At 49.7% G+C, this 18777-nt stretch overlaps 1 protein-coding gene across 4 annotated transcripts in view; it reads right to left on the bottom strand.

Annotated features, from left to right (window-relative positions):
* Positions 1-466: 466 nt before the first annotated feature.
* Positions 467-18777, bottom strand: part of UCKL1 (uridine-cytidine kinase 1 like 1) — a 45526-nt gene continuing 27215 nt past the window's right edge. For 3 of the 4 annotated variants that reach the window (XM_077335900.1, XM_077335901.1, XM_077335898.1), the window contains exons 7-15: positions 16948-17009; positions 11462-11481; positions 7845-7943; positions 6969-7062; positions 5159-5221; positions 4289-4411; positions 3423-3530; positions 1978-2134; positions 467-795 (exon numbers count right to left, since the gene is read on the bottom strand). In XM_077335900.1, the coding sequence (XP_077192015.1) occupies positions 719-795; positions 1978-2134; positions 3423-3530; positions 4289-4411; positions 5159-5221; positions 6969-7062; positions 7845-7943; positions 11462-11481; positions 16948-17009 (803 nt within the window). In that variant the 3' untranslated portion in view covers positions 467-718. Of the gene's footprint in view, positions 796-1977; positions 2135-3422; positions 3531-4288; positions 4412-5158; positions 5222-6968; positions 7063-7844; positions 7944-11461; positions 11482-14623; positions 14641-16947; positions 17010-18777 lie in introns of all 4 variants that reach the window. The other variant, XM_077335899.1, reaches the window with a different exon arrangement.

The raw sequence follows: 18777 nt of genomic DNA, 5'->3' as shown, positions 1-18777 counted from the left end.
AAATTCATTCAAAGGAAATTCTGTCTCAACATCCGGAAGAAGTTCCTGACAGTTAGAGCGGTTTCGCAGTGGAACAGGCTTCCTCGGGAGGTGGTGGGTTCTCCATCTTTGGAAATTTTTAAACAGAGGCTGCACAGCCATCTGACAGAGAGACTGATTCTGTGAAGGTTCAAGGGGGTGGCAGGTGACAGTGGATGAGCGATACTGTTGGGAGTTCCCTGCACAGGGGGTTGGACTAGATGACCCTGCAGGTCCCTTCCAACTCTATGATTCTATAAAAACAAAGGAGAAGAGAACAATGCAAGCTCCTTTACGTTCCCACTGGGGGAGAAAGGAAGGGGTAGACGTGAAGTATATAAATCTGTTCCTAAAGCTAGAAGCAGGATGAAAGAAACCATTTCAGCCCCACGCCAACTAGCGCAAACAACGCTTTTGGGGGAGAAAGCCACCGACACCCGACACCGTGTACTTGAAACTTCGTGGAAACTTTATTATTATTTTTTTAATAAAATAAGTTATATTAAAACTTTTAAATTAAAATAAATTTGCTCTAGGCTCAGAAACACGCGTGTGCACATACGAAGACGGAGAGGATCCATCTCTCTTACAAAATACATCTTAGGCCTCAAGTGCATCAGAGAACGGGGATTCTTTTGGGGCTTGGGGGTGCAGAAGCATCCTTTCCTTCACAGTGGCTCCTCGACGGAAGAGACGGCAGCTAAGCATCCGGGATCTCTTCCTCGTCGCTCCAGTCCGGAGGGGCGTCCGTGCCAAAATAGCGATTTCCGAAATTTCCTAGCGGGGTGGCAGCAGGAGGGGGGGGGGGGAAAGGGACAAGAGACCCATCAGAAGTCTGGCTTATTTATTTCTTAGATTTATTAGCCGCCCCTCCCTAAAATAAGTCTGGGGCAGCTCATATATGCAAAGTAAGTATAAAACATTTAAAACAGCAATTAAAAAAAATCTTAGCCCAAAACCCTTGAGCTTGTGGTTAACAGCAGTGGCTTCTAATCTGGCGAGCTGGGTTTGATTCCCCGATGCTCCACATGCAGCCAGCTGGGTGACCTTGGGCTAGTCACAGCCCTGATAGTGCTGTTCTCGCAGAGCTCTCTCGGCCTCACCTACCTCGCAGAGGAGAGGAAGGGAAGGTGATTGTAAGCCGCTTTGAGACTCCTTTAGGCAGTGAAAAGTGAGGCGTAAAAATCACCTCTTCTTCTTACTCCTACAGTAGCCCAATAATACTGGCGCTGACCTTATGTCCTGATTTCAAGATGAATAGGGATGTGGAGAGGGAGATCACAGCCGAATGGGTAGGGGCCATGGCTCAGTGGCAGAGAATTTTCTTCCTCCACTTGGGGAAAGAGCCAGCTTTGAATCAACTGGTTTAATAACGTCATTATTTTTAATTAATATTGATTTAATTCTCTTGTTTATTTGTAATCTTTCTGAAGCCCGCCCTGAGTCTCTGGGGAAGAGCGGGGTATAAATGCTAAATTAAATAAATAAATTTATCACCAGTAAAAAGGGACAGGCAGGAAAGACCTCAGCCTTGGCTTCTGGACAGTGATGGGGAGGGGCTTGGCTCAGTAGTAGAACATCAGCTTGGCATGCAGAGAGTCCCCAGTTCAATCCCCGGCCTCTCCAGTTAAAAGGACCAGGCGGTTGGGGATGTTAAAAATCTTGACCTGGAGAGCGGCTGCCAGCCTGAGCTGACAATGCTGACTTTGACGGACCCAGACTCTGAGTCAGTATGAGGCAGCTTCACGTGTCCCCATGTGCCTTTCGGGAAAGGGGCCATGGCTCAGTTGCAGAACGCCTGATTGCCATGCAGAAGGTCCCAGGTTCAATCCCCAGCAGCCCCAATTAAACAGGACCAGGAGCAGCTGCCAGCCTGAGCAGGCAATGCTGGCCGTGGTGAACCCTTGGGCCTGATTCCGGGGAAGGCAGCTGCGTGCGTTCGTGTGGGGAGGAGCCTACCGATGCCTGGGATGATGCGGAAGAGATGGTTCACTTTCTTGTCCACGGCCGTCGTGATGATCTTCACTTGAGGGAACGCGTAGGCCACGGAGTGGACGCCCATCTCGGCCATCAGCAGGGACAGGAGGAAGATTTTGTCCTCGGGGACATCGTGGTCCTAGGGAGGAGGAAGGAACAGACGCGCCTTGAACCAGCCTTGGGCTCAGGATGCCGAATGGTTCATCAGACAGACAAACCTAACAGCGATACGCAGCGCTTTTAGAAGGCTCAAGAGCAGGGCTAGTCAAACTGCGGCCCTCCAGATGTCCATGGACTACAATTCCCAGGAGCCCCTGCCAGCGAATGCTGGCAGGGGCTCCTGGGAATTGTTGTCCATGGACATCTGGAGGGCCGCAGTTTGACTAGCCCTGCTCAAGAGTGTCTAATTTTGGGGCGGATTATATCACAAGGTAGGTTACTAGAAGAAGAGCGGGTTTTTTATACTACCCGAAAGAGACCCAAAGTGGCTTACGGACATCTTTCCCTTCCTCTCCCGAAAGCGACACTCTGTGAGGCAGGAGGGGCTGAGAGAGCCCTAAGAGAACTGGTCTATGAGCTCTAAGAGAATTGTGGCTACCCACAGTCCCCCAGCTGGGGAAATCTATGCCTCTGTGCCTTGTGGTTGGACCTCCGGAGTTCCTCACGATGCTGCCCTAGATGGACTGCTGGTTTGCCCCAGTGGGGCTTTTTTGATGTTATTGTTTGGCATAAAGGAAGGAACCTTTCATTTAGCTTCTACTGTCCAGTTTGTAGACGACCCCAGAAATCCCTTCACTTCCTCTGAGGCAGGCACCTCCAAACTTCTCAAACAGAAGGGCACCTTTGGAATTCTGACCATTTGGTGGGCACAGCCACAAAATGGCTGCCATAAGAGTAAAAGCCAGCCACAAAATGGCCACCACGGGAGGCAGAGCCAGCCACAAAATGGCCACCATAGGAGGCAGAGTCAGTCACAAAATGGCCACCACAGGAAGCAGAGCCAGCCACAAAATGGCCACCATAGGAGGTAGAGCCAGCCACAAAATAGCCGCCATAGGCCACCAGACACAAAATGGCCACCACAGGAGGCAGATCCAGCCACAAATTGGCCACCACAGGAGGCAGAGCCAGCCACAAAATGGCCACCACAGGAGGCAGAGGCAACCACAAAATAGCTGCCGCAGCTTCCCTTCAGTCACACGGTGATGACCCTGTAATGGCAGCTGCTGCCAAACCAACATTGAAAACAAAATCTGTACAGCCAGTGAAAAACCTGGCTGGGCAAAAGCCCTAGATGGGCCCTCCCCGTTTCTACAAACACTTGATGGGGACCAGGAAAGAAGTTGGTGGATGCCGTGGCAGACCCAGGGACCATGTTGAAGACTCCTGCTCTGAGGGGAAGGAGCTAGCCCCTGCCCCCACCTTACCAATAACACCCTCACAGCCATCATGGCCGCTGCTCCCGTGGAGACCGTGCAGTCCATCAGAATCACGTGGTCCTCGCTGATGTCTTTCGGGAGCCTCAGGTAGTGCAGCTGGACAAGAAAGAGGAGAGAACTCATAAAAGGGCTAGCGGGGAAAGTGTGCTGCCAATCTGGTCATTCCCACCATGAAATTTAACCTGCAGAACACACTGCCACTGGGTGACCACCAGCGTCACATAGATTCCGAGATGCTCAGGCGGAAAAGCAGGTCTGCAAACGTTGCAAATAAATGAATAAACTTATTTATTAACTTTAAGGAAAAGAGTTGATTATTATATGCTGCTTTTCTCTACCCAAAGGAGTCTCAAAGCGGCTTCCAATCGCCTTCCATTTCCCCTCCCCACAACAGACACCCTGTAAGGTCGGTGGGGCAGAGAAAGCCCTGATGTTACCTCTCTGTGAGAACAGCTCTATCAGGACTGTGATGAGCCTAAGGTCACCCAGCTGGTTGCATGTGGAGGAGGAGCGGGGAATCAAACCCAGCTCAGCAGATTAGAAGTCCCCACTCTTAGCTACTACACCCAAACTGATTTGATTGACTGCATTCGTAGGAACGTCCCTCCCGGCACAGTTTCCTTGGCAATGTGTACAACAATTTGAAATAGACAATAACCAGTAATATTAATTTAAATCAGCTAAGTTAAATTAGCTAATTTAAATTAGCTATCAATATTATTTCTCTCCACCCATTATGGGGAAATATCGGGAAATGAGGCTCTAACTGCTAGGCAATATTGCCCTCCTGAGGATCACTGCAGTGGAGCTGGAAAGGCAGAAAAATCTCTGCCCCACTAGCTTATGCCCTCTACCTCCGGCTCTCCCGTGTAACGGTTTGTCTGGATGAGGATGGTGCCGATCCGGACGTCCTTGCAGACAGCTCTCAGGGCGGGCTCCATGGTTTCTCCGGCCCTCAAGATGGACACGCCAGTAATCTAGAAGAGAAGACATGTGACTAGAGAGCCGACGTCTGGATTCATCCAGTCTCTGCATTCCCCAGCCTTACAATTGGGCTTGCAAACACTCCGTTTGCCTGATCACCTGGGGTGAGAAAAGACCGCTTCCAAGCAACCAAGTGGGGCAGATTTTGTAATTTGGAAAAATAGTGCAATTTGGGGGTTTTGTGCTAGAAATGACGGTCCAAGACGTTTGGCATGCATCAGCCAAACATTTTTGTCCGCCAGCAGATTCTATGGATTTATTTGCCCATCTGTTTTAAATGGGACATCCTGATTTTGTTCAGGATTCTGTCTTTGAGTATTATATAGAGGTAAATTCATTGTAGGGTAAAGGTATCCCCTGTGCAAGCACCGGGTCATGTCTGACCCTTGGGGTGACGCCCTCTAGCGTTTTCATGGCAGACTCAATACGGGGTGGTTTGCCAGTGCCTTCCCCAGTCATTACCGTTTACCCCCCAGCAAGCTGGGTCCTCATTTTACCGACCTCGGAAGGATGGAAGGCTGAGTCAACCTTGAGCCGGCTGCTGGGATCGAACTCCCAGCCACATGGGCAGAGCTTCAGAATGCATGTCTGCTGCCTTACCACTCTGCGCCACAAGAGGCTCATAAATTCATTGTAACTGATTATTTTTTAATTTAAATCTGGTTATCATTGCAGGTTTTCTTCCTTAGGAAGGTGCTCTGACCCCCCTAATCCCCTCAGTTGCCCTCTTCCGTACTTACTTGCTTCCCACCGTATGTTCGCCCTTCGTAGTCATGGCCTTGTGGGGTCTGCACTGTGCAACTCTAGAGAGAGGAAACCACAAGAGGTCATCCACTTATGAAATGTATCTCTGTGTGCTAAACTTGATGGCTTCTCAGAGCATCCCTATAACTTGCTTCCTGGGGAACGGTCTCTTGACAAAGCTCTCCCATTCCTGCGAGCTGAAGGCCAGTGTTACATGAGTAGAATTCATGCTACAACTTTGGGTTGGATATATAGTAAGAAGACGTGATTGGCAGCAATATAGAATAGGAAAAATATTGGAATACTGGAAACTTGCAAGGATAATTTTGACAATTCTAGGTGGAAACCACCACTAACGAAAATGCAACACTGAAAACAGCACAAATCTAGAGTTCGTTTTGGTAGCTTCATTAACGATTAAAATAGAGGGAAGACACAGTTTGACGTTTGATTCAATATTTCATTTTATTGATGCGAATGGTATAAATATTATACTGTATGCGGATTTTGATAGCCTGGGACAGGTTCTTTTTTTTGTTGGTATATTTATGCAGAACCGTCTATTTTTTGAGTTATAGTTGAAAATTCAAGAAAGGGAACTGGTCCTCCTAACTCAGGAATCACATATTTTTATGTGAGAAGGGAGAGGAGTAATTAAGATGGCTTATTTACCACCTTTTGAACCTGTCCATAGAGTTTTGGACAGTTGGGGGAAGAAATGGAGGTAGTGACAGATTTTATTTTCCTGGGCTCCAAGATCACTGAAGATGGGGACTGCAGCAAAGAAATTAAAAGACGCTATGGCAAATCTAGACAACATCCTAAAAAGCAGAGACATCACCCGGGCAATGAAAGTGCATCTAGTCAAGGCTATGGTCTTCCCAGTTGCAATGTATAGCTATGAAAGTTGGACCATAAGGAAGGCCGAGCGTCAAAGAATTGAGGCTTTTGAACTCTGGTGCTGGAGAAGACTCTTGCGAGTCTCTTGGACTGCAAGGCGAACAAACCGGTCAGTCCTAGAGGAGATCAGCCCTGCCTGCTCCTTAGAAGGCCAGATCCTGAAGATGAAACTCAAATACTTTGGCCACCTCATGAGAAGGAAGGACTCCCTGGAGAAGAGCCTAATGCTGGGAGCGATCGAGGGCAAAAGAAGAAGGGGACGACAGAGAATGAGGTGGCTGGATGGAGTCACTGAAGCAGTCGATGGAAACTTAAATGGACTCTGGGGAATGGTAGAGGACAGGAAGGCCTGGAGGATCATTGTCCATGGGGTCGCAATGGGTCGGACACGACTTCGCACCTAACAACAAATTTATCGCCTGCCGCCTTTGTTGTCGTAAGAGAGGATTTCATGGGGTTTTACTGTATTTTAATGTTTTATTGTTGTAAACCACCACGAGCCCATTGGGAGAACGGCGGTATATACATTGCAAAATAAATTAATAAATACATTTAAAATATTTTTTCGGTCTCCTGGTAGTAAACTGAAAAAACATTACAACACCTGAACATTTAAAAATGCATTTAAAATTATTACACGATTCAAGACAAACATTTTTTTAAATTGTCCTGTGCTCCTCTGTTCCCCTCACAATTTGACAAGAGCTGCAGCAAATATTCAGTTCGAAAACCATGATGGGGGGAATAACGAACAGCAAAGTCTGCATTCAATTCTGTCTCCTGGGGACGGTTTACAGCTGCTTATGCTAAACCATCAACAAAGAAACAGAGGGGGCTCCTTTAATTCCAATTAAGATCCTGGCAGAACAATCTTCATCTCAGCCCTCTTTGCTCCAAAGAACTAACCTGGAACGGCAGGAAGGATAAGGCGTGCTCAATCAACAGCCTCATCAAGCGTTTGGAATAGAAGATAAACTCGTCACGGCTGGTCTCCTTGTTCCTAGAGAGGGATAAAGAGGGGGGACAAGACATGTGCATGATCTGGTTTTGGCCCCCTCAAGGGAGACGAAATGCATTTTTTTTCCCTTTGGAGGTTTGAACTGAGTGAAACCAAGCAGAGAACCGGGAGGCAGCTTCCTCAGATCGTCTTGCCTGATGTTTAATTATCTTATCATAGAATCACAGAATCATAGAGTTGGAAGGGGCCACACAGGCCATCTAGTCCAACCCCCTGCTCAATACAGGATCAGCCCTGAGCATCCTAAAGCATCCAAGAAAAGTGTGTATCCAACCTTTGCTTGAAGACTACCAGTGAGGGGGAGCTCACCACCTCCTTAGGCAGCCTATTCCACTGCTGAACTACTCTGACTGTGAACATTTTTTTCCTAATATCTAGCCTATATCATTGTACTTGTAGTTTAAACCCATTACTGCGTGTCCTCTCCTCTGCAGCCAACAGAAACAGCATCCTGCCCTCCTCCAAGTGACAACCTTTCAAATACTTAAAGAGGGCTATCCTGTCCCCTCTCAACCTCCTTTTCTCCAGGCTGAACATTCCCAAGTCCCTCAACCTATCCTCATAGGGCTTGGTCCCTTATTCCTGATTGCAAATTCACAAACCTACCACAGGTAGATGCTGAGACTTTCTCTGACTTAAAAACTTCTGTTAACGATTATTTAATAACAGGATCATTTTCCAGTTCAGGCCATCAAAGAGGAACCGAAAATGTGGGAAAAGGCGGGTTGGGTCTCCCCTAATGCACTCTGGGGTGGAGAACTCACCTGATGATGGTGTGCATACCCCTGACCTGTGGGGTGTTCTTCAACACACTGAGGGTCTTGGGGAGGGGGTGGCACTGATGGGCAGAAGCCAGGGCAGCCCTGGGAAACAGAAGCAGATCAAACCCAGGTTAAGAGTTCATTGAGACCCCACCGTCCCGTCCCCCCCGCCCCCACGATCGAGGAAAAGTCATTGAAGATCACCAAGGGCAGGGTGGGGGTGGATTTCTCATCCAAACAAACCACACAGACCTTTGCCCGTATGCCAAGAATTTGAAGGACATGGTGATACCACATCTGGATTTGGGGTTGGAGCCTGGGGAAGAATCTCAATGAGACAGAAAGCTACAAATTCCTCCCCCAACCCCCCATCCAGCAGCAAACGTAAAGTTGGGAACTGCACAGGCTGGCCTATGCCAATCAGACCGAAAGCCAAATGGAAGAGTTCTGTCTCTCTTGTAGGGCAGGTTTGAAAGGCGGATTATTACAGGGCAGATCTCTTTTTAGAAGAGAACAGACCGAGACGGATAGCCGAGACGGTCTGTCCAGAGCAGTAGCAAACTGCACGAGTCCAGGGACACTGTAAAGATGAGCAAAATGGATCTCTTCCGCCAGGTCTAAGGCTGAGGTTGGGGGAGTGCGGGAGATTGCCCCCCCCCCCCCCGGGTCAGCCAGCAGCTAGTCTTACGATCTGACCCTCTTTCCATCCCTCCATAGAAGGAGGTAAAGGGAGGGGGAATGGAGGAGTTTTCTGGATTTTTACTGCCAATGTTGTTTGGGTATTATTGTATTTGCTGCATGTTTTAATGGGGTTTTTTACTGTGGTTTTTATTGGACATCTGTAACATGCCATGAGCTGGCTCTGGCTCAGGAGTGGCGGGTAATAAATTGAAGGAAGGAAGGAAGGAAGGAAGGAAGGAAGGAAGGAAGGAAGGAAGGAAGGAAGGAAGGAAGGAAGGAAGGAAGGAAGGAAGGAAGGAAGGAAGGAGAAGAATAGGACTCAGGGGGAAGGAAGGAAGGAAGGAAGGAAGGAAGGAAGGAAGGAAGGAAGGAAGGAAGGAAGGAAGGAAGGAAGGAAGGAAGGAAGGAAGGAGAAGAATAGGACTCAGGGGGAAGGAAGGAAGGAAGGAAGGAAGGAAGGAAGGAAGGAAGGAAGGAAGGAAGGAAGGAAGGAAGGAAGGAAGGAAGGAAGGAAGGAAGGAAGGAAGGAAGGAAGGAAGGAAGGAAGGAAGGAAATTGGTGGCAGGAGAGGAGCTCTCGCTAACATTGCTCACTTCCTTCAATCAAAGAGTACAGGTGCTTCCCTCCCCCCCCCCGGCTTCCCTAGTCTGGTGCAGGTCGATGGCCGCAACGCTGTGGGATGAGTCACGCCTCGGCTATGCATCCGGATGTCTAAGGGCGCCTTTGTTGGCCAGGGGTCTGTGTGGTTGGTTGGGATGGGTGGAGAGCATCACGTGCCCCAAATTGCATGTGCAAGGAAACGCATTCGGGATGAGCAGACGGGGAAAGTTAATAAGACAAAAGCCAGTTTAGTATTCTACGCCGGTGGTTAAAGCGCACACGCAAAAAAGCAAAGCAAAACACAAGGTGGATTAGCCGGGAGCTCACACAACCTGGCCTGGAAGAACTAGGCCTACGGAAGAGGGACAGAGCTGGATCCGGGCCTCGGAAGCTCTTTGGGCTGGTCTGTTCCGCTGCCTGTCCATCATGCGCCCCACAATCAATGCGGCTTCCCCATTGGCCACCCGACTCTAGAAATGCAGCTAGCTCCCAATAAATATTATAGACATACACGTCCCCGCATCTAATAAAGCAGCCCGTCAGGAAAAAAGCCGGGATGCAAACTATCTTGCAATGCTATGATTCTATATGCAGGGTGGAGAAGTCGGTGACATCTGGGAAGGTGGGACCCGAATTAAATTGTCTGTCTTATCTGGATAAGATCTTGGAAGGTAAGCAAAGGAGGCCAGGGCTACTACTTGGTTGGGGAATCACCAAGGGAGACCGAGGTTGCCACGCAGAGGTAAAGGCAGACTACCTCTGTTGGCCTATCCCGACCTGGATACCCTAGTCTATCCCAACCAGATCAAGCCTTGGGAGCTAAGCAGGGCAGGACCAAAGTAGCAGTTGGATGGGAGACCACCAAGAAGTCCACAGTTGCTAGGCGGGGGCAGCCAATTCTGAACTGCCTCTGTTCATCTGCTCTGACGCTTTGGTCTTGCCCTATCTCAGCCGATCTGAGATTGGGCAAGAGTGTGGCCTGCAGGCGTGGAGACGGCTTATACCTTTATTTATTTACCCCCATCTCAGCCCTGCCTTTGTGTCCGATGGGAACGTCATTCTTGTCTCCCTACAATGAGCCTGTGAGGAGGGTTTGGTGCCGGGACTGGCCTAAGCTCGATTCGAATCTGGGTCTCCCGTAGGATTGCTTGATGCTGACTGCCGTGCCCATGGTGTAGGCTGCTCTGCCCTGGGAGGTTTCTAATGAATCAGATCAGATTTTCCAGGTTCCTCCCCACCCAAACAAGGGCCAGGCAAAGTTGATGCCTTTTTCTCCCCCTTTTGTCTCAAAAATACATCCAGAGACATATACATGTGAGAAAGAAGCTCCCAAACTGGCCGGGTATATGCAGGAGACAGGTGAAAGGTGGTCCTGCCCCCCACCCACCCACAGGTCCTCTCCAGCTTCCAATGTTTTGACTCAAGCAAGTATTAGGAACTTGAGAACATAAGAAGGGTCTTGCTGAATCAGGCCAGTGGTCCATCTAGTCCGGCATCTTGTCTGACACCAGGATGTTCCTCTGGAGGGCCAACAACAGGGCAGAGAGGTTGAGGCTTTCATAAGAACCTCAGAAGAGCCCTGCTGGATCAGACCAGGGGTCCATCTAGCCCAGCCTCCTGTCTCACCCAGGGGCCAGCCAGTTCCTCTGGAGGGGCAACCACAGGGCAGAGAGGCAGAGGCCTTCATGAGAACATCAGAAAAGCCCTGCTGGATCAGGCCAATAATCCATCTGGCCCAGCCTCCTGTCTCACATGCTGGCCAAACAGTTTCCCTGGAGGTCTAACAACAGGGCAGAGAGGTTGATATTTTCCCCTGATGCTGCCTCCTGGCTCAGGGATCCAGAGCCTGCCTGCCTCTGAATGTGGAGGTTCCTCTCAGTCCCCGTGGCGAGTAGCCACAGATAGACTAATCCTCCATGGATGTATCTAGTCCCTTTTTAAAGCTGTTTATGCCTGTGGCCATCCCTACATCCTCTGGCTGCAACTCCCAGTTTAATCACTCTGTGTCAACTAGTAATGTTTTGTCAATCCTGAACCTCCCTGGATGCTCTTTCTGTCAACTTCCCCGGATGCTCTTTTTGTCTGCCCTGAACCTACTGCCCATCGGTTTCCTAGGAAGCTCTCCAATTCTAGTTTTCTGGGGAGAGGGAGAGAAAAGTCCTGCTTGCCAGCCCTCTCCACCCCACAAGCAATTTTATAAACCTCTATTCTCCAGGCCCCACCTGGAGGCTGGCATCCCTAGTGCTGACCCCCCTGCCATGCGGGCCCCGGACCTGGCGAAAAAGCTCACACGATTTAGTAGGCAAACCAAACCGAAAGGGATCACCGTTTCTCCTCACATATCCCAGCGGAGCTTCCTCTGTTCACCGGATGGGAATGGGGCGGGGGGTCGGTCAGGGATGAGGTCAGGCAGGAAACAGACCCCCACACAAAGATATCCAAGGGGGAAAGAAAAAAAAAATGAAAAAAAGAAAAGAAAAACAGGAGGTGAAGGTGTTTTGTTACACAGAGGAAGAAAGACATATGCCCTGGAGCAGGGGTAGTCAACCTGTGGTCCTCCAGATGTTCATGGACTGCAATTCCCATGAGCCCCTGCCAGCAAATGCTGGCAGGGGCTCATGGGAATTGTAGTCCATGAACATCTGGAGGACCACAGGTTGACTACCCCCACCCTGGAGCACAATCCCCAGAGATCAGAGTATTGAAAGAAAACCCGCAACTGGCCCAAGAACTTTTGGTCCTAGCTAGGGTTGACAATTCCAGAGTTCCCCAGGCCTCACCTGGAGGCTGGCAACCTTAGCTATGGTGGGACATCCAGATGGACCCGCCTCTTTCTCTGATTGACACAGGGCGCTGTACAACCCCAGTCAAATCAACAGTAGAGGGGGGAAATTCACCACCTGGTGGGTCTTGCTACAGGTCCCCTGGACACGTCTGACGTTGCCCCGATGAGGATATCTTCACCAGTCACCTTTCTCTTCTCCTCCTAGAAAGGCTGTCCTGAACAAAACGGGACCTACCAACCCCTGCGAGGGCTCTGAAGAATCTATCGGGACCCAGAATTCTCACTTGTAGAGATGGAACCAATTATTTTGGGCAATTTCAAAGGCCCTGCTGGACCCACCCAGTCCACGGACAGCCAACTACAGGGCAGAGAGGCTGAGGCCTTGACAAGGACATCAGAAGAGCCCAGATGATCTCAGACCAGTGGTCCAGCCAGTTCAGCATCATCTCTTAGACCGTTTATGCACTGGGAACTTCACTGCCCCAGCTACGGTGCAGGAGCACAAATCGGGGGCAGATGAGGTGAACCGGGCCAAATGCTCCTTCATGTGGGTGCAGGAAGAGGTGGGGCAACCTGCCATGATTAAAACTCCAGCCTGCAGCTTGGCATGAAACCTCCAGTGCGTAAATGGTCTTATATGGTGGCCAACCAGGGCAGAGAGACCAAGGCCTTCAGAAGCACATCAGAAGGGCTCTACTGGATCAGACCAGTCTCACACAACCGGTTCCTCTGGAGGGCCAATAACAGGGCACAGAAGCCAAGGCCTTCCTAAGAACATCAGGAGAGCCCTGCTGGATCAGACAAGTGAGGGTCCACCTAGGCCAGCCTCCTGTCTCACACAGGGCCAGCCAGTTCCTCTGGAGGGCCAACAACAGAGCAGTGAGGCAGAGGCCTTCCTAAGAACATCAGAAGAGCCCTGCTGGGTCAGACCAGGGGTCCATCTAGTCCAGCCTCCTGTCTCACACAGGGGCCAACCAGTTCCTCCAGAGGGCCAACAACAGGGTACCTTCCATGAAACTGCCCAATCCCCTTTTAAAGCCGTCTTCAGACGATGCCCCTTAAAGCAGTGGTCTGCAACCTTTTACAGGCTGCGGACCAGTGGCAGCAGGGAGGGCGATTGCCTGGCCGCGCATGCTGTGCATGCGCGGCCACGCACATGCAATGCGTGTGTGCAGCCAGGCCGCGCATGTGCCATGCACGACCGGAAACGTGCATGCACGGCACTTCCACGCATGTGCAAAAGTGCTGTGCATGCGCGGTTCCGGCCGCGCATGCGCATTGCCCGTGCGCGGCCCTGCTTGCTTCTCCCCCCCTCCCACAGAAGCTTGCGGCCTGGGAGGTTTTTTACTGCAGGGGGGCGGGGAGAGGGAGCTGCGGCCCGGTGGTTGGGGACCACCGCCTTAAAGGGTCCGGAGCCCTCTTAATGGGCCGAACAGCTCTGTCTTTTCCAGGCAGATTTCTTGAGGATTTCGAATACTTCTACCCATAAACGTTCTGTGTGAGCTGCCTGAAGCCTTGGCTACTCAAAGGAGGGTGGAAGACAACCACTCGCAAAAAGAAACAAAAACTGCCCTTCACAATTGTGGACAGAACCCTTTTCTCACCGTTTCTGCTTCCGGCCTCAACAGGCCACAGACCCTCCGACCACCTTGGGGCTTCCTGTTACCGCTTTGGCTGCCTTTGACCGGCAGTGGAAAATTCTAACAGGCAGAAGCGAGTCCCTTCCCCTTTCATTGTTTCCCCCCAAAGTCTCACTTGTGCAAACCCGTTTTCCGCGCAGCTCCTCCCTTCCCCGCTCCCCGACCGAACCCTCCAAAGGGAAAGAAAGCAAGAAAATAAAAGAGAGAGAGAGAGAGAGAGAGAGAGAGAGAGAGAGAGAGAGAGAGAGAGGGAGGCTGACGTCTCTAAAGAAAGTTATGGCAAAATGTCATCAACTCTTTCTGAAAAAAATTATTGTTTTTTTTTCTGGCTGGCAGCTCTGACAGGAAGCAGACGGGAGGCGCGGAAAGCCACGGACCAGGCAAGGCATTTCAAACACGGAGGCTGCTTTGAAAGGGATCGCGGGTTTCAAAGGCAAGTGAAGGCAATTTGGGCTCTGGGTGGTGATGGGTGGGCTGCTTGGCTAGTCTGAGGCTGCCTTGAAGCCATTCAGGCCCGGGAGGGACCAGTCAGTCACACCCAGAGGGATCTATTTCTAGCCCATGGCGGGCTCAACTTTCCAAAACAGGTTGAAAGGGGGCTCTTTTGTTCAATCAACCCCCCCATCTCTTGAAGGGGTCGCTTGTTTTGCCAAACAAGGGCTGGGAAGGTTGACACGCCCTCCCCCCCAGCCCAGCCCTCATGGCTAAACGAGTGGTTCATTTTCGCAAATGCAGGAATCTGGTCCTAATCCCGTATTTGCAAAGATAACAGGGGGAGTGGCCTATCGGAGGGGGGGCGTGGCAGGCTGGACGAAGGGAGCCGAATTGCTCATGGATTTATCCCACAAAGGCCCCCAATTCCTGACCGACCCTATCCCAGACGCAATTCCAGAACCAGGCTTCTAAGGGGTGTGTGCTTGGGGATACATTGTCACGCTGTCCTACCTCGCAAGGCTGTGGCAAGGATTCCAAGACAACTTAGAAGAGAAGCAGGAGGTTTCTTGTTGGTTTAGCAGCCCCAGTGGTTCCAAATGCCTTGGATGTCTCGAAAAGTGGGGACAGAGCTCGGCCCTTACCTGACACTGAGTTCACGCTGCCGCGACCAACACAAAGACCCCGTGCAACCAGCATTAAAAAGGGAGGCAACACGAAGAGGCATTAAGAGGCAAAACAGGGGAGACCAAAACAGAAAAAAGAAAAAAAGAAAAGGATCCCAATTCTTGGAGGGGGTTAGCAGTTTACTTTTTAGCTTCTTCTGGTTTTGGGTTTTTCTGTATTCTCATTTGCCTTTTTTTGTAAGAGCCTGTTTCTTCAGGGTATTTTCCCCATTCTGTTCTGCTCGTGTTTGTCTCCCCCTAGTGGTTGATTCTCTATTTACAATGGTTTATGATTGGCCTCTCTCCATGCCGATTACACTTTTTAACATTGGACATAAACGGTGTGATATCGAATCATCCGCCAGAGGGAGGAAAACGGGATAACTCCCCCCCAAAAAAAAGGGGAACTTATTTATAAATATAAACATATTTATTCATTTATTTATTCTGCAATGAGAATGCAGAAAAGGCTGAAACTATATTTTCAAAGGGATATCCCAAATATTTTAATACCTGAAAGAGGATTCCCCCCCGATTTATTTATAATTTATTTATAAATAAACATAAATATAATTTATTTATAATTATTATAATTTATTTATAATTATTTATAATTATTATAATTGTATTTACTAACCTGCCCATGAAACTCGTTACAGCTTACACTAAGGACAAAATATTAAGAATATTGCAATGTTAAGAAGAAGACGAGTCGGGTTTTATACCCCGCTTTTCATTCCCCGAAGGAGTCTCAAAGCGGCTTACATTCACCTTCCTCTTCCTACAACAGACCCCCTGTGAGGGAGGTGGGGCTGAGAGATCTGAGAGATCTGAGAGATCTGCTCTGTGAGAACAACTCTAACAGGACTGTGACTACCCCAAGGTCACCCAGCTGGCTGCATGCGGAGGAATGGGGAATCAAATCCAGCTTGACACTATAGAAACCACTGCTCTTAACCACTACACCATGCTGGCAGAAGGACTACTATAATGTAGATATAGGAGCACTCTGTTGAGCAGCTGGGAGCTTGCATGTTGTTGGATGGCCTGTCTGTTTGCAGGACTCCCTGGAAGGAGAAGGCCCCAAATTGACTCGGGGCCTCGCAGGCCCTTAAAAAAAAAACAAAAAAAACAACGGAAACCAAAAGAAAGCTCAGGAGCTTATTCAGAGAGTGCAATTCAGCCCTGCAGCCTGAGTCACAAGCTACAAACTCCATCTCAGGGTATCCTTTCAAGTCTTCTGCAGTTCCACAGGACTACAGTATGCTTTGAGAATTGCCACAAACCTACATTTGGAAATATTATATACATATTATATATTATTATGATTATTGGATTTAATTAGATTTACTTTCTACTTGGATGGGCAGACTTTGGGGTCTCAGGTGGAGGTCTTTCACAACATCCATGACCTGGTCCATTGGACTGGAGAGGCCGGGGATCAGACCAGTGGTCCACCTAGTCTCACTCAGTGGCCAACCAGTTCCTCTGGAGGGCCAGCAACAGGGCAGAGAGGCCGAGGCCTTCCTAAGAACATCAGGAGAGCCTTGCTGGATCAGAACAGGGAGGGTCCATCTAGTCCAGCATCCTGCCTCACACAGGGGCCAACCAGTTCCTCTGGAGGGCCAACAACAGGGTAGATAGACCTAGGCCTTCATAGGAGCATCAGAAGAGCCCTTCTGGACCAGACCAGGGGTCCATCTAGTCCATCCGCCTGTCCCACTCAGTCGCCAACCAGTTCTCTGGAGGGTCAGCAACAGGGCAGAGAGGCCGAGGCCTTCATAAGAACACCAGAAGAGCCCTGCTGGATCAGACCAGGGAGGATCCATCTAGTCCAGCATCCTGCCTCACACAGGGGCCAACCAGTTCCTCTGGAGGGCCAACAACAGGGTAGATAGACCTAGGCCTTCATAGGAGCATCAGAAGAGCCCTTCTGGACCAGCCCAGGGGTCCATCTAGTCCAGCCTCCTGTCTCACCCAGTGGCCAACCAGTTCCTCTGGCAGAGAGGCCAAGGGTTTCTCCTGATGTTGGCTCTGGAGGTTCCTTTCAGTCACCATGGCTAGTAGCCTTTGATAGACTTATCCTTCATTTATTGACTTTTTACATACGCTCCCTTTCGCCCCAATGTGGGCCTGTTGGATGGAATGAGGGTTGCTCTCCCTGGAAGGATGCAAAGGGGTTTCCTGTAGCTTAAGGCACCTTCAGATGCAAAAGCAGGGCACCTTTTTATCATTTGGCCCTCCCATGCACTCTGCACTGAAATTGTCTCCCAGCACATGGTGCTCCCCAATGGATCCCTCACCTCTTCTAGTTGGCTGTGCACGTGCTGGACGATCAAGTCAATAGCGACGGTATTTCCACTACCTGCAGCAAAGAGAGTCAGAGAGAAAATTTATGACTAAATGCCTTTTGCTTGCTAGTAGAAATATAGGTGTGGGTTTCTGGTCGGTACCCGTGCTGGTCTGCAGCAGAAGAGCCATTTGGGAGTCTAGTAGGTGTTAAAAATCAACAAGATTTGCAGGGCATGAGCTTTTGAGAATCACAGAGTTGGGAGGAGCTCCAGGGTCATCCAGTCCAACCCCTTGCACAATGCAGGACACTCACAATTACCTGCCCACCCACAGTGACCCCAATTCCATGCCCAGATGATGCCCTCCCCCCAAAAAACAATCCCTGGCCAGGTTGACCTGGAGGAAACATGCCTCCTGCCCTCAAAGTGGTGATTCACATTTCCCTGGGCATGCAAGAAAGAGCCACACAAGCCAAGCACCAACGCAATCCCTTTGTCAGATACAAGTAAGAATGGGTCTCTATTTCTACTTGTACCTGATGAAGGGCACTATGACACTGTAAAGATTATATGCTCAATTTCTTTTGGTCACTGAGATGATAAAGGACTCGAATCTAGCTCTTCGACAGCGGATTGACATGGCTACCCTCCTGAAACAACTCACTTCTTGCCACACCCCTCCCATGTTTTGCCCTTGATAGACACTCAGAGCTCCCCACTCCTACTCATTTTGGATGTAGGGTGCTTGGACTCTCAAAATCTCATCCCCAGGAAATGTTGTTGGTCTTTAAGATGCTGCTGGACTTGCTATTAAAGTAATCTTACTCCAGATCTCGAGCTGAATCCTGTGGGCTCATTTTACTAGCAGGGGTTCCTTGTAACAAAGGAAAGCACCATACACGAAAACATACATGAAGCTGCCTTATACTGAATCTGACCATTAAATCAGTACTGACTACTCAGACTGGCAGCAGCTCTTCAGGGTCTCAGACAGAGGTCTTTTGTAGCATCTACCACCAAATTATTACATTCACTCTGGGCCCATAACCCTATTGATATTTTACCTGGGCCCATAACCTTAATGACAACAGGGACCCAGAGAGTCTCTGGGTGTGTGCCATGCCAGCCTCCGAGAACGGATGCGTCATTTGAATGGGTAGGGGAGAACACACTTTATTCGAGCCACTAGATGGCAAGAATCGCTATGGCATTCAGGCTTGGCTGGTAATCTCTGTGATAAAGAGTGTATAAGTGCTAATACCCAGCGTGGTGTAGTGGTTAAGAATGGAGAACCAGGTTTGATTAACCATTCCTCCGCACGCAGCCAGCTGGGTGACACTGGCTAGTCGCAGTTCTCTTAGGGTTGCTCTCGCAGAGCAGTCCTGTTAGAGCTGTAATCACAGAGCAGTTCTCCCAGAGCTCTCTTAACACCTACCTCACATGGTATCCATTGCGTGAAGAGGTGGGGAAAGCTGTTTGTAAGCCACTTTGGGATTCCTCCAGGTAATGAAAAGCGGGGTATTAAAAAATCGGCTCTTCCTCTAAGACGGCAACCCTGGAATACACAATACTGACCTCGATAGACCAGTTGTCCGATTCAGGACAACGCAGTGTCATTTAGTAGAAGACAGCCCAGCCAAGCCCTATCTCATTAGCTCTTGGAAGCTAAGCAAGGTCAGCTCTGGTTCGTACTGGGGTGAGAGACCACCAACGAGTTGTTCCACAGAGGCAGGCGATGGCAACCCCCTTGCTTACCTGTCGTGACCCGGATGGTTCAGGCTAGACTTATCTTGCCAGATCTTGGAAGCTGAGTCAGCCCTGCCTAGTACTTGGATGGGAGAC

This window comes from Paroedura picta, chromosome 4 (assembly GCF_049243985.1).
Source record: "Paroedura picta isolate Pp20150507F chromosome 4, Ppicta_v3.0, whole genome shotgun sequence".
Lineage (NCBI taxonomy): Eukaryota > Metazoa > Chordata > Lepidosauria > Squamata > Gekkonidae > Paroedura > Paroedura picta.
The sequence above is the reverse complement of the archived record's forward strand: the minus strand, read 5'-3'. Positions and strand labels throughout refer to the sequence as shown.